General features: G+C 40.6%; 1 protein-coding gene and 1 long non-coding RNA gene across 3 annotated transcripts; both read right to left on the bottom strand.

Moving 5' to 3' along the window:
• Positions 1 to 3,256: 3,256 nt before the first annotated feature.
• On the bottom strand, positions 3,257 to 17,939 carry LOC140738048 (uncharacterized). 2 transcript variants are annotated; one of them, XR_012101294.1, is made up of 2 exons: positions 17,802 to 17,939; positions 3,257 to 4,095 (listed from the first exon to the last, which is right to left on the bottom strand). It is a non-coding gene; the product is annotated as an uncharacterized lncRNA (long non-coding RNA). The 2 variants fall into 2 exon arrangements; XR_012101293.1 differs by having other exon boundaries at positions 3,257 to 3,737.
• On the bottom strand, positions 12,431 to 17,911 carry LOC140738043 (ankyrin repeat domain-containing protein SOWAHB-like). Its single transcript, XM_073065031.1, has one exon. The coding sequence runs from the start codon at positions 17,322 to 17,324 to the stop codon at positions 15,291 to 15,293; it is 2,034 nt and encodes a 677-aa protein (XP_072921132.1). The 5' UTR covers positions 17,325 to 17,911; the 3' UTR covers positions 12,431 to 15,290.
• Positions 17,940 to 19,411: the final 1,472 nt, after the last annotated feature.

Here is a 19,411-nt window from a genome sequence, read left to right as displayed (position 1 = left end):
CAGACAACAGTTATGGAGGGAGAAACAAAGTGATTGTTTCAAACTGATGATATTTAATTAGAGCTCAACAATGAACCATCACTGATTCAAACATTGACTGTAACTCATTCATGAATTGCTGCCAGACCTAATAAGTATTTTCACCATTTTTTATTTTTCTTTCAAGTAAAATTCAAGTGTGTTGTGTTTTGTAACTCCAGAAATTAATCAAAAGAAAAACATGGGAGAGCCGGGGATAATGTGCGTTGAACTTAATTTGTTCACTTTCAGTGAGGTGTGCACATATGACATGGTAGCTTCATGATGTATGCCATATATGTACTTTTACATATGACCCATAATGAATTATTTAAATAAAGAATGCTTATTCAAACAATAAATTTTCTGATTCTGATTCTGAATTTACTATATTATTCAAATTTTACTGAAATAGTAACTACACAACATTCCTCCCTGCTCAGCTATAAACTCCAATTCAACACATATACAGTATACTATATAATACAACTACTATATTTAGTGTTGGTTATTGAGGGAGAGTGCAGAGCACACCAGGACACCAGCTTGCAGGATACTCACCTGAACTTTATTGATAACCCAGTATGTGAACTCCTCCTATGTGGGTGTGGTTAACTGAGTGGCATAGGAATACCACTATTAACTACCACTACATTTTCCCTTCTTGGAAAAAAAATGAAAAACTAGCTACGTACTTCTTGTCCATAGAACTGCATTGAAATTATAGGCAGTGGAATTGAGCGATTCAGGTCACTTTACCTATAGCATGTAACTTATGGTCCTTACATATGACATAAAAAAAGAATTGCCCATATTATAACTGTCTTTCTCTTTGTTTTTAATGGTCTCTCTCTCTCTCTCTCTCTCTGCTTTCCTCCGTTTCCTCAGTAATGCTTGACCTTGATGCAGATTTGTTCATCCACTTTACTGTGGTGCAGGAAAGCTTTCACGTACCTGAGCTAAGTAGATGTTAGTATCTTCCATGACAGAGGAGTCAGCTTCCATCCACTCGCTTTTGTATGGTGTCCTCTTCAGAGTGTCTAGAGTTGTGAAAGATTTGCCGGGAACATGTTCAATGGCATGACAGTATCACTTAAGCCATATTCTGAACCTTTGCAGACGTGGAGGTAAGTCATTCAAGTGTTTTGACCCGAGGAGGCTGACAAGTGGCTTGTGGTCTGTTTCAAGTAGAAATTTAGTGCCTATTGAGTAACAGCTGAAGCTTTCACAAGCCCACACGAGAGCCTGTGTTTCCTTTTCGATTTGGGCGTAATGTTGTTCAGCAGAAATCAGTGCTCACGACGCATATGCCACTGGTTTCCACACACCACTGCAGTTTGGCCTGAGCACTCCCCCTAGGCCAAAGGAAGAGGTGTCTGATGAGCCCTTGGTTGCTTTGTTCAAAAAACACCAATGTTGGCGGAGAGATAAGCTCTGCTTTAAGCGATGAGAATGATTTCTCCTGTGGTGCTTCCCGGGTCTAAACATTTCTCTGAGAGAGGAGGTCACATAGTGACTTTGTTCTCCCTGGCAAACCTAGAATGAACTTTCCCAGCTGGTCTACCATGCCAAGGAAACTGCAGACCTCTAATGCATTTATAGGTTATTCCATTTTCTGAACTCCTGCCAGTTTTTCTGAATCTGAAGACAGAGGACACTCCCTCTGAGGACAGTTGGTGGCCTAAGAACTTCTCCTCCAACTTTGCAATTTCACTTATCTTTTGTGATTCTGGCCTGTTTCAGTTTCTCCAAAGCAACTTCCACTTTTTTTGGCATGTTCCTCACCTGAGCCTCCGAAGTTGAACATATTGTCCATATGGCAGACTACTCCTTCTAGTCCCTCCAAAATTTGTTTCCTCCACATCTGAAAGAGTTCAGGGGCTGATGAGATGCCAAAAGGGGAGTCTCTTGAAGGCATAGCATCCAGATGGGGTGATAAAGGTTGTGAACTTCTGTGAATCAAGAGTTAAATAGATCTGCCAGAATAAACTTCTCTGTGCTCAACAGAGGGCAGAGTAAACTTCTTCCACCTCACTGCACTATTCAATTTTGTTAGATCAACACAGATCCTTACTGTGCCATCTGGCTTGGGAACAGGAACAATGCCCACACACCAGTCAATAGGTCCACTCACTCTAGTTATGATGTTAAGTGCCTCCATTCCCTCAAATTCAGTTTTGACTTTGTTCATCAATGGGACTGGTATACACCTCGCTGTGGTCAAAAAGTAGGATGTCACTCCTGGACTCAGCTGGATAAGGTCCTCTTCTTTCAGTACCCCCAGGCCTGTGAACATCTCTGGATACCTCTCCTGACACTGAACCTAACCTTATAATGAGGTTTGGCTTTTCTATGGAATTCATCCAGTGGTGAGGACAAGAGATTCTGAACAACATAGACATACTCTTTTAACTTTCTCATCTTTATGGATGGAAAAAGTAAACATTCCTCTCACACTGAGCTTCTGTTTCCCTGGCTCCATGAACACTTCCTTTGTTGGGTTTAGCGTGGTGCCTGATTTCTTTGTCAGTTTTGTGAACAGACATTTGGGGATGGCTGTAACATCTGCCCCAGTATCCATTTTGGACATCACTGCCTCATTTTGCAACTGAACCATAGTACAGTAGCATTGTCTATTTGAATCTAGAGCCCCAAGGAAAGCTCTTTTCTCATCTGAATCATGGTCTTCTTTGACCTCCTGAAGAACTGTTTTTGACTGACACTGGCTTTGATAATGGCCAACTCTATTGTATTGGAGACATTACATTTATTTTGCTGGACAGAGCTCTTTGATGTGGAATGGAGACTTGCTGCATATCATGCAGTTGGATATTTTACCTGCTCTTTGTTTCGCTTGCCTGTTTTGTTTAAGCTGAGCTCTACTGTCCCCTCTTTCTGTAGTCTTTCTGACTGTACCTTGTTTGTACCTTTCCTTTCGTACAGCTTCTAGCTTTACTACAGCATTGTTTTTGTGCCTGAATACTGCCTGTTGCTGATGAACATTCTCAATCTGCCTAACCATTGTAATAGCTTTCTTTAGTGTGAGATATGCCTGCAACTGGAGTCTCTCTGACAATTTGGTGTCTGGTAGCCCAACTGCAATTCTGTCTCAATCTCTCAGATTTCCATATGCACAGTTGTACAATGCTGTAATATACAAATCTGTAAGCTTTAGTTTAGTATATTTGGAATGCCATTCAAAATCTTTTAGTGGAAGACTAAAACAGCCGAGCCAGTGTCCAATTATATTTTAATTAATTTTCCATTCACATTTGTTTTACAAATGTACAAAACTTTATACAAATATAAAACACATAGAAAGTTTAGGTGTTACTATACAGCTAGTGAATTCAAATTATAAAACAATTATTACCATATATAATACTCAATTCCCTGGGAGGTCCACCTTTCCTAGATATCCACCTCTGTACAAATAATGGTCGCATACTCTGTCTGCTGGAATGGATGTAGCCCCAGAAGAAGAACAGGCAGTTGGTTCGGACAGAGCCCTCAGCAGCTTGCTGCCTGGACCCACAAATGCCAAACCTGGCCAGGCCCAAAAGCAACACACCCCCTAACCCCCCCCCCCCATACTGGGTGCCCATAAACCAGGTGCGTGGGGCCGAATAGCAGCTAAAACTTGAGGCGTAGTTCCTTCAGATATTCAAACAGGGGCTGCAACCTCTTGCACTCCATGTAGATATGGTACACTACTCCTTCTGTCAACAGAAAGGACAGGTGGACAGGTGTCAGTGAACCTGATCAGGAATCGATTACACAGTACTACCATTTAGATGCTGCAATTTTGTTCATGCTCGCTTTCATTCCTGACTGCAATTCTATTGCATCTCTGTCTGTCATTTCCATTCGTACAGCAATTTCAACTGCTCTTTTAAATGTCAGTTGTGCTTCAGTTAGGAGCAAGTTTTGAATGCTTTCTTGTAAGGTTCCACAGATTAAATGATCTTTCATTGCATCAATAAGGCCATCACTGAATTAACAATGCTCAGACATCTCTTCAATTCAGCCACAGATGTTGAAACGGACTCCCCTTCCTTTTAATTCCACTTATGGAACCTAAAGTATTCAGCAAACAACAATGGTTTCAATTCTAGGCATTCCTGCATTACATTCATGATATTAGCAAAGCTCATTTTGGCTGGTTTGGTTGGAGGAGTCAAACTTCTAAGCAAATTGTATTGCCTTTCTGACCAATGCACGTAGCAAAACTGGCACAACAGCACCTCTTTCACCTCAGATGGTTGAAGAAGTTTAGCATGAGTCCCCAAATCCTAAGGACTTTCTACAGAAGCACAATTGAGAGCATCCTGACTGGCTGCATCACAGTATGAGAACTGTACTTCCCTCAATCGCAGTACTCTGCAGAGAAGGTTGCGGACAGCCCAGTGCATCTGTGGATGTGAACTTCCCACTATTCTAGATGTTTACAGAGACAGGTGTGTAAAAAGAACCCAAAGGATCATTGGGGACCCAAGTCACCCCAGACACAAACTGTTCCAGCTGCTACCATCCAGAAAATAGTACCGCAGCATAATAGTCAGGACTAACAGGCTCCGGGACAGCTTCTTCCACCAGGCCATCAGACTGATGAATTCATGCTGATACAATTGTACTTGTATGCTATATTGACTGTCCTATTGTACACATGACTTATTACAAATTTCTATAAATTGCACATTTAGACAGAGACATAATGTAAAGATTTTTATGTGAAGGATGTAAGGAATAAAGTCAATTCAATTTAATTCAAATCATTGCTATTTCAATTGCTTCAAAATACTGCTCAATTCACTCAATATACATCAACTAGTTCTCTCTTGTGCAATTAAACATATCCATCTTTCTGATGTAGCCAGCAATTTCTGCTTTATTAAATTTATGGTTATTATCACTCAGTATTTACTGTTTATGAACCTGTGAATTTCATCTGTTTTCTGCATTTTTGTTAAACTCAGCTAACTTTTTCCTTCCGAAGAATGATTTTGTACGATTTTTTTAAAAATTCAAACGTCTCTCAGCACTTTTACAAAAATTCAAACATCTCACTGTGCTTTAATAGGTATGTGGTCAGTTAGGGTTTGCTTAAAACTTCCTTGCCGCCACTGTTATGTTTGTAAATCCAGAAATTAATTGAAGGAAACACAGGAGAACTGGGAAAACATGTCTGATTTTGTTTTTACTTTTAAATGAGGTACATACATATGACATGATATTGATATTATGTATGCCATTCACGTACTTTTACATATAACCCATAATGAATTATTTAAAAATCAATAATTAAACCAAATATTTACAATACTACTGAAAGTGAGGGTAATAATAGGATGACTTAGCAGATAAATGCGTGTTTGAGAAACTGGTCCAGGGGGCAGGGTTTCTGATTTCCGGACCATTGTTCTCTTTGGGAAAGGTGTGAACTGTACAAAAGCGACGGGTTACACCTGAACCTGAGGTGGAGCAAAATCCTTTTCTTTTCTTTTTACAATATTTTTATTCAGAAGAATAAAAAGCAAGATTTACAGAGTGCAACACATAGATACATCTCAACATAACTTGTGTACATTCATATATTGTAATAAAATTGATCAAAATGTTATAGCATAACACATAAAGGTATACCAATCTGTAATCAAAAATTTAAAGATAAGTCATACATCAAAAAAGAAATTTTTTATATAAAAAAAGTCAACCCCCTACCAACTACCAAAGAAAAAAGCTGATGGATGACAATGGATAATTAGAAAAAAGACATATTCACTTAAGAAGAGAAGATAAAAATATACATAAAAGTCTGTGCACTGTTAAACTTTATAAATTGGAAAAGTAATTTAGGAAAGGTCCCCAAATATCATAAAAAGATTGTTTCGAATTTAAGACTGAGCAGCGGATCTTTTCTAAATTTAAATAAGTCATAATATCACGTAGCCATTGAAGATGTGTAGGAGGGGTAGACTCCTTCCATTTAAGCAAGATTGCTCTTCTTGCTAAAAGAGAGGTAAAAACTAAAACCTGTAGGTTAGGAGTATTTAAAGTTATATCTTCATTTGCAATAATACCAAACAAGGCAGTAAGGGGATTTGGGTCAAATTGGACCCTAAAAAGTTGTGAGAAGGTATGAAATACTTCCCACCAAAACTTTTCAATTGTAGGGCAAAACCAAAACATATGAATTAAAGAGGCATCAGCAGAGTTGCATTTATTACAAAGTGGAAGAACATTCGGGTAAAAACTGGACAGCTTCTGTTTAGAAATGTGAGCTCTATGAACCACTTTAAATTGTAGAAGAGAATGATGAGCACAGAAAGATGATTTATTAACCCGTTTAAGAATTTTATTCCATCTATCATCAGAAATCTAACAATTTAGGTCATCCTCCCAAGCTTTTTTTATTTTATCTAAAAAGTCTTGTCTAGAATCAATCAACAAGTTATAGATACCAGTAATAGAACTATTAGCAAAAGGTTTTAAAATTAAAAGATCGTCCAGTAAATTTTTATCAGGACCTGTAGGAAAAGTAGCTAATTGGAAAAGTAGAAAATCTCTAATTTGAAGGTATCTGTAAAAATGTGTTTTGGGGAGTGCAAATTTATTTGACAATTGGTCAAATGAAGCAAGAGATCCTGAGATAAACAGGTCCCAAAAACACTTAATACCTAGTTCATCCCAATCCTTAAAGACTTTGTCAGTCATGGAAGGGATAAAAAAAATTAAGGAGAATGGGAGATGATAATGAAAAAGTCGCTAAACCAAAAAATTTTCTAAATTGAGACCAGATCCTTAAAGTTTGCTTAACAATTATGTTATCTGTTGTTTTATTTGCTGAAAAAGAGTATGATCCAAGAAGAGAGACAATAGAGGAAATTTTTACAGAATTAACTTCTAAGACCCATGGTGGGCAATCTTTACGATAAATATAATAGGACCAGAAAGTAATATTACTTGTATTGGCAGCACAATAGTAAAACCTAAAATTGGGTAGGGCTAGTCCACCCATCTCTTTATTTCTTTGTAAGTAAACTTTACTTAAACAAGCTTGTTTATTATTCCAAATATAAGAGGTTAAAATTGAATCTAAAGAATCAAAGTACGTCTTAGGAATAAAAATAGGTAAGGCCTGAAAAAGATATAAAAATTTAGGAAGAATCTTCATTTTAATCAAATTAATTTGGCCAATTAGGGATAAAGAAAGAGGGGACCTTTTAGAAAGCGTCTTTTTCACATAATTCAATAAGGGGTTAAGTTTTCTTTAAATAAATTCTTGAAGTTTTTAGTAATTGTTACACCTAGATATGTAAATTGACTTGTAACAACTTTGAACGGAAATTTGGCATTTGATGACATTAGGTCATTTAAAGGAAATAGCTCACTTTTATGTAGGTTCAGCTTATATCCTGAAAAAGAACTAAACTGGGAGATTAAAGAAAGAACCAAAGGTAAAGAACTTTCAGTGTTAGAGAAAAAAAGTAAAATATAATCAGCGTATAATGAAATTTTATGAGACATACCTTCCCTTAGTATACCAGAAATGTCCTTAGATTCTCAAAGTGCTATTGCTAAGGGTTCTATAGCTAAAGCAAAAATTAAAGGACTAAGAGGACGACCTTGTCTAGTTCCCCGCTGTAATTTAAAGGGCTTAGAAATTTGGGAGTTAGTAATAACCTGAGCGGTAGGAGACAAGTAGATTAATTTAACCCAACGAATAAAATTAGGCCCAAAATTAAACTTTTCTAAGGTCTTTAAAAAGATAATAGCAAAATCCACGTAGGCAGGTTTGCTAGAGCTGTGAGGAGGATTTCAACTAATTTGGCTGGGGGATGGGAACCAGGGTGATGAGGCTGTTGGTTTACAAGCAGGGACAGTGTTTAGTGAGATGGTCAGGAAAGACGGCAAATAATAGGGGAAAATTGCAGTCAGTGAGATGAGTTGCAGTGTAAATGGGGGACAAACTCAAAATGGGTGACAGATACAGGGCTGAAGGTGTTATATTTGAATTCACATTGTATACGGAATAAGGCAGATGATCTTCTAGCACAGTTAGAAATTGGAAGGTATGATGCTGGAAGTATCACTGAGTCGTGGCTGAAAGCAGATTACAGTTGGGAGATCAACATCCAAGGAAACACATTGTACTGAAAGGACACACAGGTAGGCGGATTGGGTGGCATGGCTCTGTTGGTAAAAAATGAAATCAAATCTGTAGAAAGAGGTGACGTAGGGTTGGAACATGTAGAATCCTTGTGGATAGAGTTCAGAAACTGCAAGGGTAAAAAGGTGCTGATGAAAGTTGTGTATAGGCCTCCAAACAGAAGCTAGGATGTGGGCTACAAATTACAATGGGAGATAGAAAAGGTAAATCAAAAGTTACATTGTCATGGGGGATTTCAATTTGCAGATAGATTGGGAAAACCAGGTTGGGGCTGGATCCCAAGACAGGGAACTTGTAGAATGCCTGCAAGGTTCTTTTTAGAGTGGCTTGTGATTGAGCCTACTAATGGATCAGCTATTCTGGATTGGTTGTTGTGTGATGAACCAGATTTGATTAGGGAGCTTACAGTAAAGGAACCTTTAGGAGGCAATGTTCATAATATGAAAGAATTCACCCTGCAATTTGAGAGGGAGAAGCTAAAGTCAGTTGTATCAATATTACAGTGGACTATAAGGACAAGATAGGAGCTGGCCAAAGTTGATTGGCAGGGGGCGCTAGCAGAGATGATGACAGAACAGCAGTGGCTGGAGTTCCTGGAAACAATTTGGAAGATGCAGGATAGATACATTCCAAAGAAGAAGTATCCTAAAAGCAGGATGATCCAACCATGGGAAGTCAAAGGCAAGATAAAACCAATAAGTGGGTGTGTAATAGAGCAAACATTAGAGGATTGAGAAGCTTTCAACAACAACAGAAGGCAACCAAAAAGACTTTGGGAAGGGGAGGGAAGATGAAATATGAAAGTAAGCTAGAAAGCAATATCAAAGAGGATACCAATTATTTTTTCGGGTTTATAAAGAGTAAAAGAGAGCTGAGAGTAGCTATTGGACCACTGGAGAGGTAGTAATGGGGTCAAGGAAATGGTGGACAAACTGAATAATTATTTTGCATCAGTCTTCAAAGTACAAGACACTAGCTATATGCCGGATGTCTGAGTGTGTGAAGGGACAGAAGTGAGTGCAGTTACTATTACTAGGGAGAAGGTGCTTGGGGAACTAGAAGGTCTGAAGGTAGATACGTCACCTGGACCAGATGGACTACTCCCCAGGGTTCTGAAACAGGTAGCTGAAGTAATTGTGGAGGCACTAGCAATGATTTTTCTAGAATCACTAGATTCAGGAATGGTTTTGGAGGACCAGAAAAATGCAAATGTCACTCCACTCTTCAAGAAAGGAGGAAGGCAGAAAAAAATGAGACCTCAGTGGTTGGGAAGATGTTGGAATCAATTGTTAAGTATCTGGTGTTGGGGCACTTGGAGGCATATGATAAAATAGGCCAAATTTCCTTAAGGGAAAATCTTGCCTGACAGACTGGTGGAATTATTTTGGAAATAACTAGCAGGCTAGACCAAAGAGAATAGGTGATTGTTGCGTACTTGGACTTTCAGAAGGCCTTTGACAAGGTGCCACACATGAGGCTGCTTAACAATTTAGAGCTTACGGTATTACCGGAAAGATACTAGCATGGATAGGGCAGTAGCTGATCGGCAGGAGGCAAAGAGTGGGGAATAAAGGAAGCATTTTCTGATTGGCAGCTGGTGACTAATGGTGTCCACAGGGGTCGCTTCTTTTTTACATTTTATATCAATGATTTGGATGACAGGATCAATGGTTTTGTGGCCATATTTGCAGACAATACGCAGATAGGTGGAGGGGCAGGTAGTGTTGAGGCAGTAGGGAAGGTGCAGAAGAACTTGGGCAGATTTGGAAATGGGCAGAGAAGTAGCAAATGGAATACAGTAGAAGGAATAAAAGCATAGACCATTTTCTAAAAGGGGAGAAAATTCAAAAATCCGGGTTGCAAAGGGACTCAGAACTCCTTGAAAATTGTGGAGCATTCCCTCAACTGGCTTATTTGTAGGTTGAGTTGGTGGTGAGGAAGGAAAATGCAAGAGGATTAGAATATAAAAGCAAGAATGTAATGCTGAGGCTTCATAAAGCACTAGCAAGGCCTCACTTGGAGTATAGTGTCCAGTTTGGGGGCCACTTATTTAAAAGAGAATGTGCTAACATTGGAGAGGGTTCAGAGGAGGTTCATGACTATGATTCTGGAATGAAAGGCTTGTCATATGAGTAGCAACGGTTGGCTCTGGGACTTTATTTGCTGGAATTTTGAAGAATGATGGGGGGGACCTCATTGAAACCTATCAAATGTTGAGAGGCCTGTATAGAGTGGATGTGGAGAGGATGCTTCCTATGGTGGAGGAGTCCAGAACTGGAGGGCACAACCTCAGAATAGAGGGAGGTCCAGTGAGAACGTAGATGAGGAGGAATTTCTTTAATCAGAGGGTGGTAAATCTGTGGAATTCTTTACCACAGGTGGCTGTGAAGGTCAGGTCAATGGTGTATTTAAGATAGAGGTTGATAGCTTCTTGACAAGTCAGGGCATGAAAAGATACAGGGAGAAAGTGAGAGATTGGGGCTGAGAGGAAATGGATCAGCCATGATCAAATGGTGGAGCAGATGCGATGGGCTGAATGACCTAATCTTGTGGTCTAAATAGTAAATACACAACAAAGTGTTTTAACTTGCTCCTCCCCTTTAATTAATCCCCTTTGCTTAAAAAATGCTGGAGTGTATCCCCATACCTACTGACTGCTGTATACCTACTGACTAGGTATGGACCTAGCACAATTGTTTATTTCATCCTTATGATGTAGTTTGATGAATGGCTATTGACTTGTAACGTTAACTCAATTTCTTCTTTCACAGATGTGGCTTGACCTGTTGAATGCTCATGGTGATTTATGTTTTTAACTATAGATGTGCTCCTTTAGATAGCAAGTGCTACATATTCTCAAGAAATGTGCTGTGAGTGGGTGTGAACATAATGGAGAGCAGAGTATAAATAAAATGGCTGGTTTTGTCCCTGCTTCCTATCCCAAGATGCATTTCACCTTCCCATTTGCTGGGCACATGTTGTATACAGCTTTTCAAAGGAACCAGTATTCAGCTTCCCAGTACAACGTCCCACCAGCCTGTCCTAACTCTGTTCCCTGGATCAGTCAGAAAAATGTGTCAGTAGGTCCAAGATGGTAAAGCCCTATTTTTTTCTGAATGGAGAGAAAAGATGCCTCCTCTTCTCCTGATGCTATGGCAACACCAACCCCATTCGCTTTTGAGAGACAGAAATTCTAGGAGGAGCCTCTTCCTACATTACATACCATTTCTGAGCCAGGAAAAGCACTCAGCATCATGCAGTCAGGATGGAAGTAAGAAAGCTCGTCCCTTGATAACCCTTTGGAAAAGGGTCAGTGCCCTCCCAAATGTCATCAGTCTGCTTAACGAAAGAACACTGCAACAAGATGATCCCCATCAATGTTCATATCTATAAAATTACATAAAGATGCCCGAGATAATAACTTACCCAATTCCAAGGTTGCTGTTGTTACACAACTCAACCAGCCAGTACATCGCACTCTTGTATACCTCATCACAATCTGCAATTCTGCCAAAAATAGTGCTGTCATCGGCAAATTTATAGAAGGCGTGCGAGCTGTGCCTGGCCACACAGGAATGAACAGAGGGAGAAGAGCAGTGAGCTAACCATGTATCCTTGAGATAAGCCTGTGTTGATCGCCAGTGAGGAAGAGATGTTATTACCAATCCACGTTGACTACAGTTTCTCGATGAGGAAGGATTCAGTTGCAGAGGGAGGTATAGAAGCCCATGTTTTGAAGGTTGTTAATTGGGACTGAGGGGATGGTGGTGTTAAACACTGAGTTGCAATCAATAAATAGCAGCCTGATGTATGTATTGCCATTGTCCAGGCAATCCAAGGCTGAGTGGAGAGCCTGTGAGATCATATCCACTGTAGACCTGTTGTGGCAGTCAGCAAATTGCAGCAGATCCAGGTCCTTGCTCAGACGGGAGTTAATTCTAGCCATGACCAAACTCTCAAGCACTTCATCACAGTAGATGTGAGTGCAACTGGGCAGTAGTCGTGGAGGAAGTTCACCCTGTCCTTCTTGGGCATCGGTATGATTGATGTCCTTTTGAAGCAGGTGGGAGCCTCAAGCTGCAGCAGTGAGAGGTTGAAGATGTTTGTGAACACTCAAGCCAGCTGGTCAGAGCAGGCTTTCGGAACCCAGCCAGGTCCACCACTAGTGCCTAATGCCTTGCAAGAGTTCAATCTTGAAGAATGTTCTGACTTCAGCCTCTGAGATAGAAATCACAGGGTCACCAGATCTGTGCCTTTAGTATATGCGTCTTTATTACATTTTAAAACATCAGTTACAAATGTTGCAGACAGTTGCTAGTCATGAACAATTGACAGTATTTGGAACTGTATCAGAACACATTAAGGTGCTCAAGGAGTACAAACATGCTTTTGGTATACATACTATAGGTATAATAAAGGAGTAGAAGTACCATGTTGGTACAGATATATTTGGCAATTATACTCACTGTTTTGGTAAATACAAATATTAAGGTGTGTAGCCAATGAATGTGTGTACATTGCTTTACACTGAGCAGCTTTCAGAAAGCTGATAAACACGTATTTAACAGCTTTGGTCAAGGTTCTAATAAAGACTTGAGTGTTAAAGACATGTTGTTGATGCAAGAAGAGATGCTCAGGGAATGTGTCTACAGTGACGACACAGGCAGCTACGCTCACCAAGTCCAGTCATGGTAGGCGCACACTCAAGGAGTGTGGTCAGCAGAGTGCAGTCACACCTACGTAAAGCAAAAATCTGCTTTTGGTTTGAGAAGTGGACTCAAGCTTGCAGAAGGATAGGAGCTAGGGGGATGAAGGCAGGGGAAGAAAGCAGTTCAAAGTTACCCATAAATTCAAAATGGGAGGAGCTCTGATCATTTTCAAATTTAAATTACAGACAGACATACTTTATTGATCCGGAGGGAAACTGGGTTTTGTTACAGTCGCACCACCAAGAATAGTGTAGAAATATAGCAATATAAAACCATAAATAATTAAATAATAAGTAAATTATGCCAAGTGGAAATAAGTCCAGGACCAGCCTATTGGCTGAGGGTGTCTGACACTCCAAGGGAGGAGTTGTAAAGTTTGATGGCCACAGGCAGGAATGACTTCCTATGACGCTCAGTGTTGCATCTCGGTGGAATGAGTCTCTGGCTGATTGTACTCCTGTGCCTAACCAGTACATTATGGAGCGGATGGGAGACATTGTCCAAGATGGCATTCAACTCCACCTACAGTAGCTTCATTCAGTTACCAAGGCTCTGCGTTCTGGAATTCCTTCTCTAACCTCCAATGTTTTCCTTTATTATGAGTCACAACACTTGGTTATTGCTATCTACTCCTTCGGTGAGGGACCTACTTAATGCCAACAAGTCAACAAAGCAACTCAGGATGTTTTACTAAATTAAAAGGCACTGTATTTTTGGTGTTAATAGCAAAACAGTAAAACAATTCATGTAGAGAAGAGCTCAGGAGATGGGAGAGACCGAGAATGGGATAAGAGTTGGAAAAAAGTATATAACATTGCAAAGTGTGGAATCAAGAGAACGTTGGATAGATGATTAAAAACGAAAGTGTAGTTGGGGATGGAGAGGAGATTGTAGAGGGAGAGCGAGAGGGAACAGCAAAAAGGAAGGAATTCAATGAAGTAAAAAAAATGCAAGAGAATGTAAAATTAACACAACTATTCAGGTTCCTCAAATCTCAGCTTCTGAATGTACTGCAGGCAGGCACCTCACATTGTGTCAATATGTAATACCTTATAACAGTGATAGCACTGGGGCTGGACAACATGACTATTATTTATAAACAATATTCAAGCATTTTCAGGTACTGAGGTTTTGTAGATGTTTGGTTTGCATATGGTGTTTGAGCAGATATCAGAATACGGGCAGTTAAGATAATTTACCTTTCTACACCAAGGAACCTACATTTTTTTGTCTTGGCCTTCTTGTCACATTCCATTTTCACAACCAGCAACCAACCTGCATTTGGTTTCAATAAATACACCCTAACAAAGTTCAACTTTATATCAAAAGATTCTCAGCATCAGCTTCTGAACACAATCCCAATGGAATTATAGACAAGTGACACAAGTTGCCCACAAAACCTGAAGAAAATTGTAGACTAGTATGTACATTAATAATGTTACAGATCTAAATTATTACTGGTTTGTCCTTCCCAGTTCATGTGGCACCTTCCCTTTTTTCCTCAATATTCCCTTTTTCCATTATCTCCCAACATATCTGGAAAACCGGGATTCCCACCTACGGCATGCTATGGAGTTGATGATGGCTGAATTTCAGTATCAGACCAGAGATGGTGGTAAGGAGAGCACTGGGAAGTACAGCAAGACTATCTTAGCAATGTGTAATGACCCTGATCACTACAGATGTGAACAAACCACACACTACTAGCGTTCAAAAAGGGGAAAGTATAAACACAATTGCCACAAATCAGTCCTGATGAAGGGTCTGGGCCCGAAACGTCGACAGCGCTTCTCTCTATAGATGCTGCCTGGCCTGCTGCATTCCACCAGCATTTTGTGTGTGTTGCCACAAATTAAGTTGATTGCTGGGAAACTTGGGCTGTCAAGGTAGAGTGAAGATGGCTAAGAAAGGGGTAAATGGAAACCCTCCCCCATTTTTCCCTAGTCAGTATGTCACAGATCACAAGTTTTGGAACAGAACAGCTTTCAGGCCCTCCAAAATTAGATTACCAACATTTACAATCAAGTGTGTAGATAAAGGATGATTGGCAATGGTCCTAGCACCTGTACAATTGCATCCCAGCACAACCCAGCCATGCAGTCAGCAGATTTGGCAGAAATCTGGGGGATTTTTACATCGTTTCAAAAATAAAATTTTATAATTTAAAACCCTACTTCATAATCCTCCATACATTCCATTCAATGGTGAAAGGCATTTCTTAAATGATTGTTGCATGTTCTAAACTCAATGAAGATAAAGGAAACAAAAATTCAAACCCAATTATGTATCAACAGGCTTTCAATTAGATTAGATTGTTAAAACGCAATCATAATGTTAAATATTGCACATGGAGATTCTCATTTTTAAACTGAATCATTTAAATTTGGCTCTTCTCAGTCCATTTTCTCTTCTTCCTCATGTATTGAATTCAAATGATCAGAATGCAAGTGCATAAATTTGTGTATTAGTTGAGGGGATCTAATGAGAGCAGAAAATGATGATTTTCTAGTAACAGCATTAGATGATTTTTGCTGACTGATGTCGTTAGCTGAGAATGTGCTGCTTATTTGAGAAGGCTTTGCAAGTTTATGTTGAGGAGCACCCAACAGCTGGAAGCAGTCTCTGGGAGAATCACTATTCAGGTACTGCCAAGGTTTTTTGCCACTATGGTCCCTTATATTAAGATTTGCGTTGTATTTGTTAACTAGGCATTGAATAACTTTTAATTGTCCATACATAGTGGCTATGTGCAGAGGAGTATAGCCACAGTTAGATCTAATGTTCACATTTAAAGTAACTTTACACTTTCTTGCACAACTAATGAATCTAGTGAGTTCACGATGGTTGCCATGCTTTGCTATCCAGTGAAGGACTGTATATCCAGAAATAAAGTCTTTTTTTATGGCCAGATTGGGGTTATCACAGAATAAGGCTCGCACTTGTTCAAACAATCCTGCAGCCGTTTGCACTATCCACTGATGCTCTTTTGAGTTAAGTGGAACCAATGAAGATTCCTCAGATGGTCCTTTATTTTCTAAGGGTTCCTCCTTTCTCCAGTCTCTGTGGTTTGAGGTCTGGGTTGAACTTGCCGGCGTATCCTTTACGTTCGGAGGTGCATCAATTACTTTCGGAACAGTTGTATGAATATTGACTTTGGACATGTCGTGAGGAGGTCCATTCGTTCCTTTAAGAGGGGCCACGTGTTTTTCAGGCGAATCCTTTTCAGGATGCCATCCGTTACCCACTGGCTGCCCACTCACAGCAAGCGGCCAACAACCCAGTTCTCCCTGGTTCTGATGGATACGTTCTCCTGAACCTGCAGGCGACACCTGCACGTCCCCACTAGTCAGGAGTTCTTCCGGTACTTTTGCATTGCTCCGGCGTGTCTTCGAAGACAAGCCCCTACAATGACTGGTCAGTTTTGTAGCACAAGGCGGATTTCCCTCTGTTCTCTGAGAAGCGTACACTCCTACAAAATTTCCAATGGAATTATCGTTATATTTACACGGTGCGAATTCAGAGATGGGTTTTACAGAATTGCAGTCTGGAAGTTCTTTATCGGTATGTTTTCGCTCTTTATTTTTAGCAACAGGCGGGGCAACATGAGAAAGGATAGGCGAGGCTGTGGCAGAAACCAAAAGAGGTTGACCGAAATTGCCTCCGCAATTACCATTAGCATCGAACAATCTCGCAGTATCACCTGTACGCTCTATAGAAGCAGCGGGATTTGTGTTGCGTTTATGTTTTCTGGCGCTCTGTGCTTTTGACTTGCAAGCAACAGATCTTTCAACGTTGTTGAGCACTGCCGCAGGGCGATCCTTTTGACGAGCCGGTTGATCCTCACTCGCTCTTTTGCTGACGTCCCTGGCCGACTCGGTCTGTGAGCCACTCTCCTCATCGGCACCGTTTCCACCTCGCACCACTGCGGGCAGTCCTCCGGACGAGAGGTTCCGCGCCTGTACAACGCCGCAGGAAACGTCCGGATTCTCCCCGGCTGAATAGTCAGGCGGCTGGCGGGTCCGGCGGGTCCTGCCGCTCCCTTTCGGAGTCTTACGCTCCCGGTGCTTTAGCTCGGGCCCGAGTGCACTCGGTTGTCCCGAAAGCTGCCCACTATCCCGAGGCAGGCCACTTTTGGCTACCTTCGGTTTTACCTTCTCACGCTCAATCAGCACCTCGCTTGGAGTAGGAGCCTCTTCGGGGATGAATTCCGCGTATCTTTTCTTCAGGGCGATGTATTTGACACCGTCTTCTACCTTCACCACGGCCAGCGAGTTGACAAACTTTTTAAACCGCTCTCGGTTCTCCAGCTGCCCCTCAGGGTCCCTCAGGAAGCTTCTGAAATGAGCGGTCAAGTCCACATTCTGCACCTTTCCACCGTGGCGAAGGAGGAAATCCAAAACGGCCTCCTGACTGAAAGCTTCGGCCATTCCTCGAGAGTACGTAAACACTCACATAAGTCACTCCTGCTGCTGAACTCAGCGCCGCTCCCCTCGCACTTATGCTCACCTGCCCTACGGTCCGCCCACACTGCACCCCGATTGGCTCTTAGCCCTGATAGATGTGTCAGTTATCAAACCCGGTGACAGCTACTCGAGTTTCGAGTGTTTGTAACCAATCAGTGGCCGCGTACAGCGAACGGAGAGCTTTAGGTGAGTCGCGGCCGTTCGACGTGCGATGTGAGGCGAACTGCGGGGCTTCAGAAGAATAAAATGGCCTGCAACATGCTTGGAAATAAAGTGGCCCGTTTCTAGTTGGTCGCAGGTCGCAGACTTCAGTTAACTGGCAAAAAGACACGCAAGAGAAAGATTAAAAATATGTTAACACCACGATTTAAACGGCTGTCAAGGAGGCCGACCAACTGTACAAAGATATTGCAGGTGAACGACCGCAGACTGTTTACCTACCAGTATCCTCGGCATTGCCGATTCAGCGGCAAGAGGTCCCAAGATAACTTTTCCAAGACTAAGTCCGGATTTCATACATGGGATGTGGGCGTTGCTGATAAAAGTGGCGTCATTGCCTGTTTCTTAATCACAGTGGAATAGCACGCTGAGCCACTACAGAGTGTAATTATAAAGTGCCAACAAACTCGTGGATAAATTGGTTTATTATTGTCCTATCTATCAAGGTACAGTGAAAATGATGTTCAGTTCGGTATCGCAATTTAACAGCGAAATTATGCTTCTTAATTACAATTTTTGATTAACATTTTTAAAAATAACTTAACGGGTTGGTGTCTAATGTTTGACATTTGAACTCGTCATCATCTGGACTTTCGATCAAGCTTCAGAATTACCACTACAGAAACCAAAACCAGACTTATAATCGAAGACTATGACCTATGGACTCACTTTCAAGGACACTTTACAATTCATATTCTCAGTATCATTTTTTATTTGAAGAATTTGTCTTCTTTTGCACAATTGCTGTTTATATATGTACAGCATAGCATTTCGGAAATTCTAGTGTATTTTTTATTTTTCTGTAAATGCCTGCAAGGAAATGAATCTCAAGGTAGTATATGGTAACGTATAGGCATTATGATAATACATTTACTTTGAGATCCAATTTATCTCGCTATCCTGCTCTTCGTTTTCACTATTTATTGCATCCAATTTCTTTTTAAAGTTAACACTGAATTTGTTTCTATTATTGTGCCAATTTAAATCTGTGACGTCTCTACAGCAAGAAATTATATTTATTTCAACAAGATCCTTCATAGTTTTGAATGCCTTTATTAAATGTTCACTTTTACTTCATTGTTAAAAGGAAAACAATCCCAGTTTTTCCAAGTGTCTCTGAAGAACAAGAAGGCTTGTCAGAATCAGAACCAGGTTTAATATCACTGGCATATGTCCTGAAATTTGTTGTTTTGCAGCAGCAGTACATTGCAATACAAAATAGTTTTAAAATCTGTAAATTACAATAAGAAATACAGTTTTTAATTAAGTAGTGTAAAAAGAGAGCAAAAATGGAAAAAATATAGTAGTGTAGATGGGTTCATCGTCTGTTCAGAAATTTGAAGGCAGAGGGGAAGAGGCTTTACCTAAAATGTTGAGTGTGTGCCTCATCCTTGATTGTAGCAATGAGAAATGGGCATGTCCTGAGTGATTGATGGGGGTCCTTAATGATAGATGCCACCTTTTTGAAGCATCACCTTTTGAAGATGTCCTTGTTGGGAGGGCTAGTGCCCATGATGGAGCTGGCTAAGTTTGCAACTTCCTGCAGCTACTTCTGATCTGTGCAGTGGCCCCTCCATACCAGATGGATCACAGTTAGAATGCTCTACATAGTACATCTGTAGAAATCCCCAAGAGTCTTTGGTGACATACCAAGTCTCCTTAAATTCCTAATAAAATATAGCCACTGTGGTGCCCTCTTTGTAATTGCATCAAAATGTTGGGTCCCAGGTGGATCCTCAGAGGTGTTGACCTGGGAACCTGAAACTGCTCACCCTTTCCTCTGCTGATTTTTCAATGAGGACTAGTGTGTGTTCCCCTGATTTCCCCTTCCT

This window comes from Hemitrygon akajei, chromosome 13, assembly GCF_048418815.1.
Source record: "Hemitrygon akajei chromosome 13, sHemAka1.3, whole genome shotgun sequence".
Lineage (NCBI taxonomy): Eukaryota > Metazoa > Chordata > Chondrichthyes > Myliobatiformes > Dasyatidae > Hemitrygon > Hemitrygon akajei.
This window is presented reverse-complemented; position numbering and strand designations above follow the sequence as displayed.

Excerpts from the sequence above, each read along its gene's own strand:
- LOC140738043 (XM_073065031.1), bottom strand. The coding sequence starts at position 17,324 with ATGGCCGAAGCTTTCAGTCAGGAGGCCGTTTTGGATTTCCTCCTTCGC.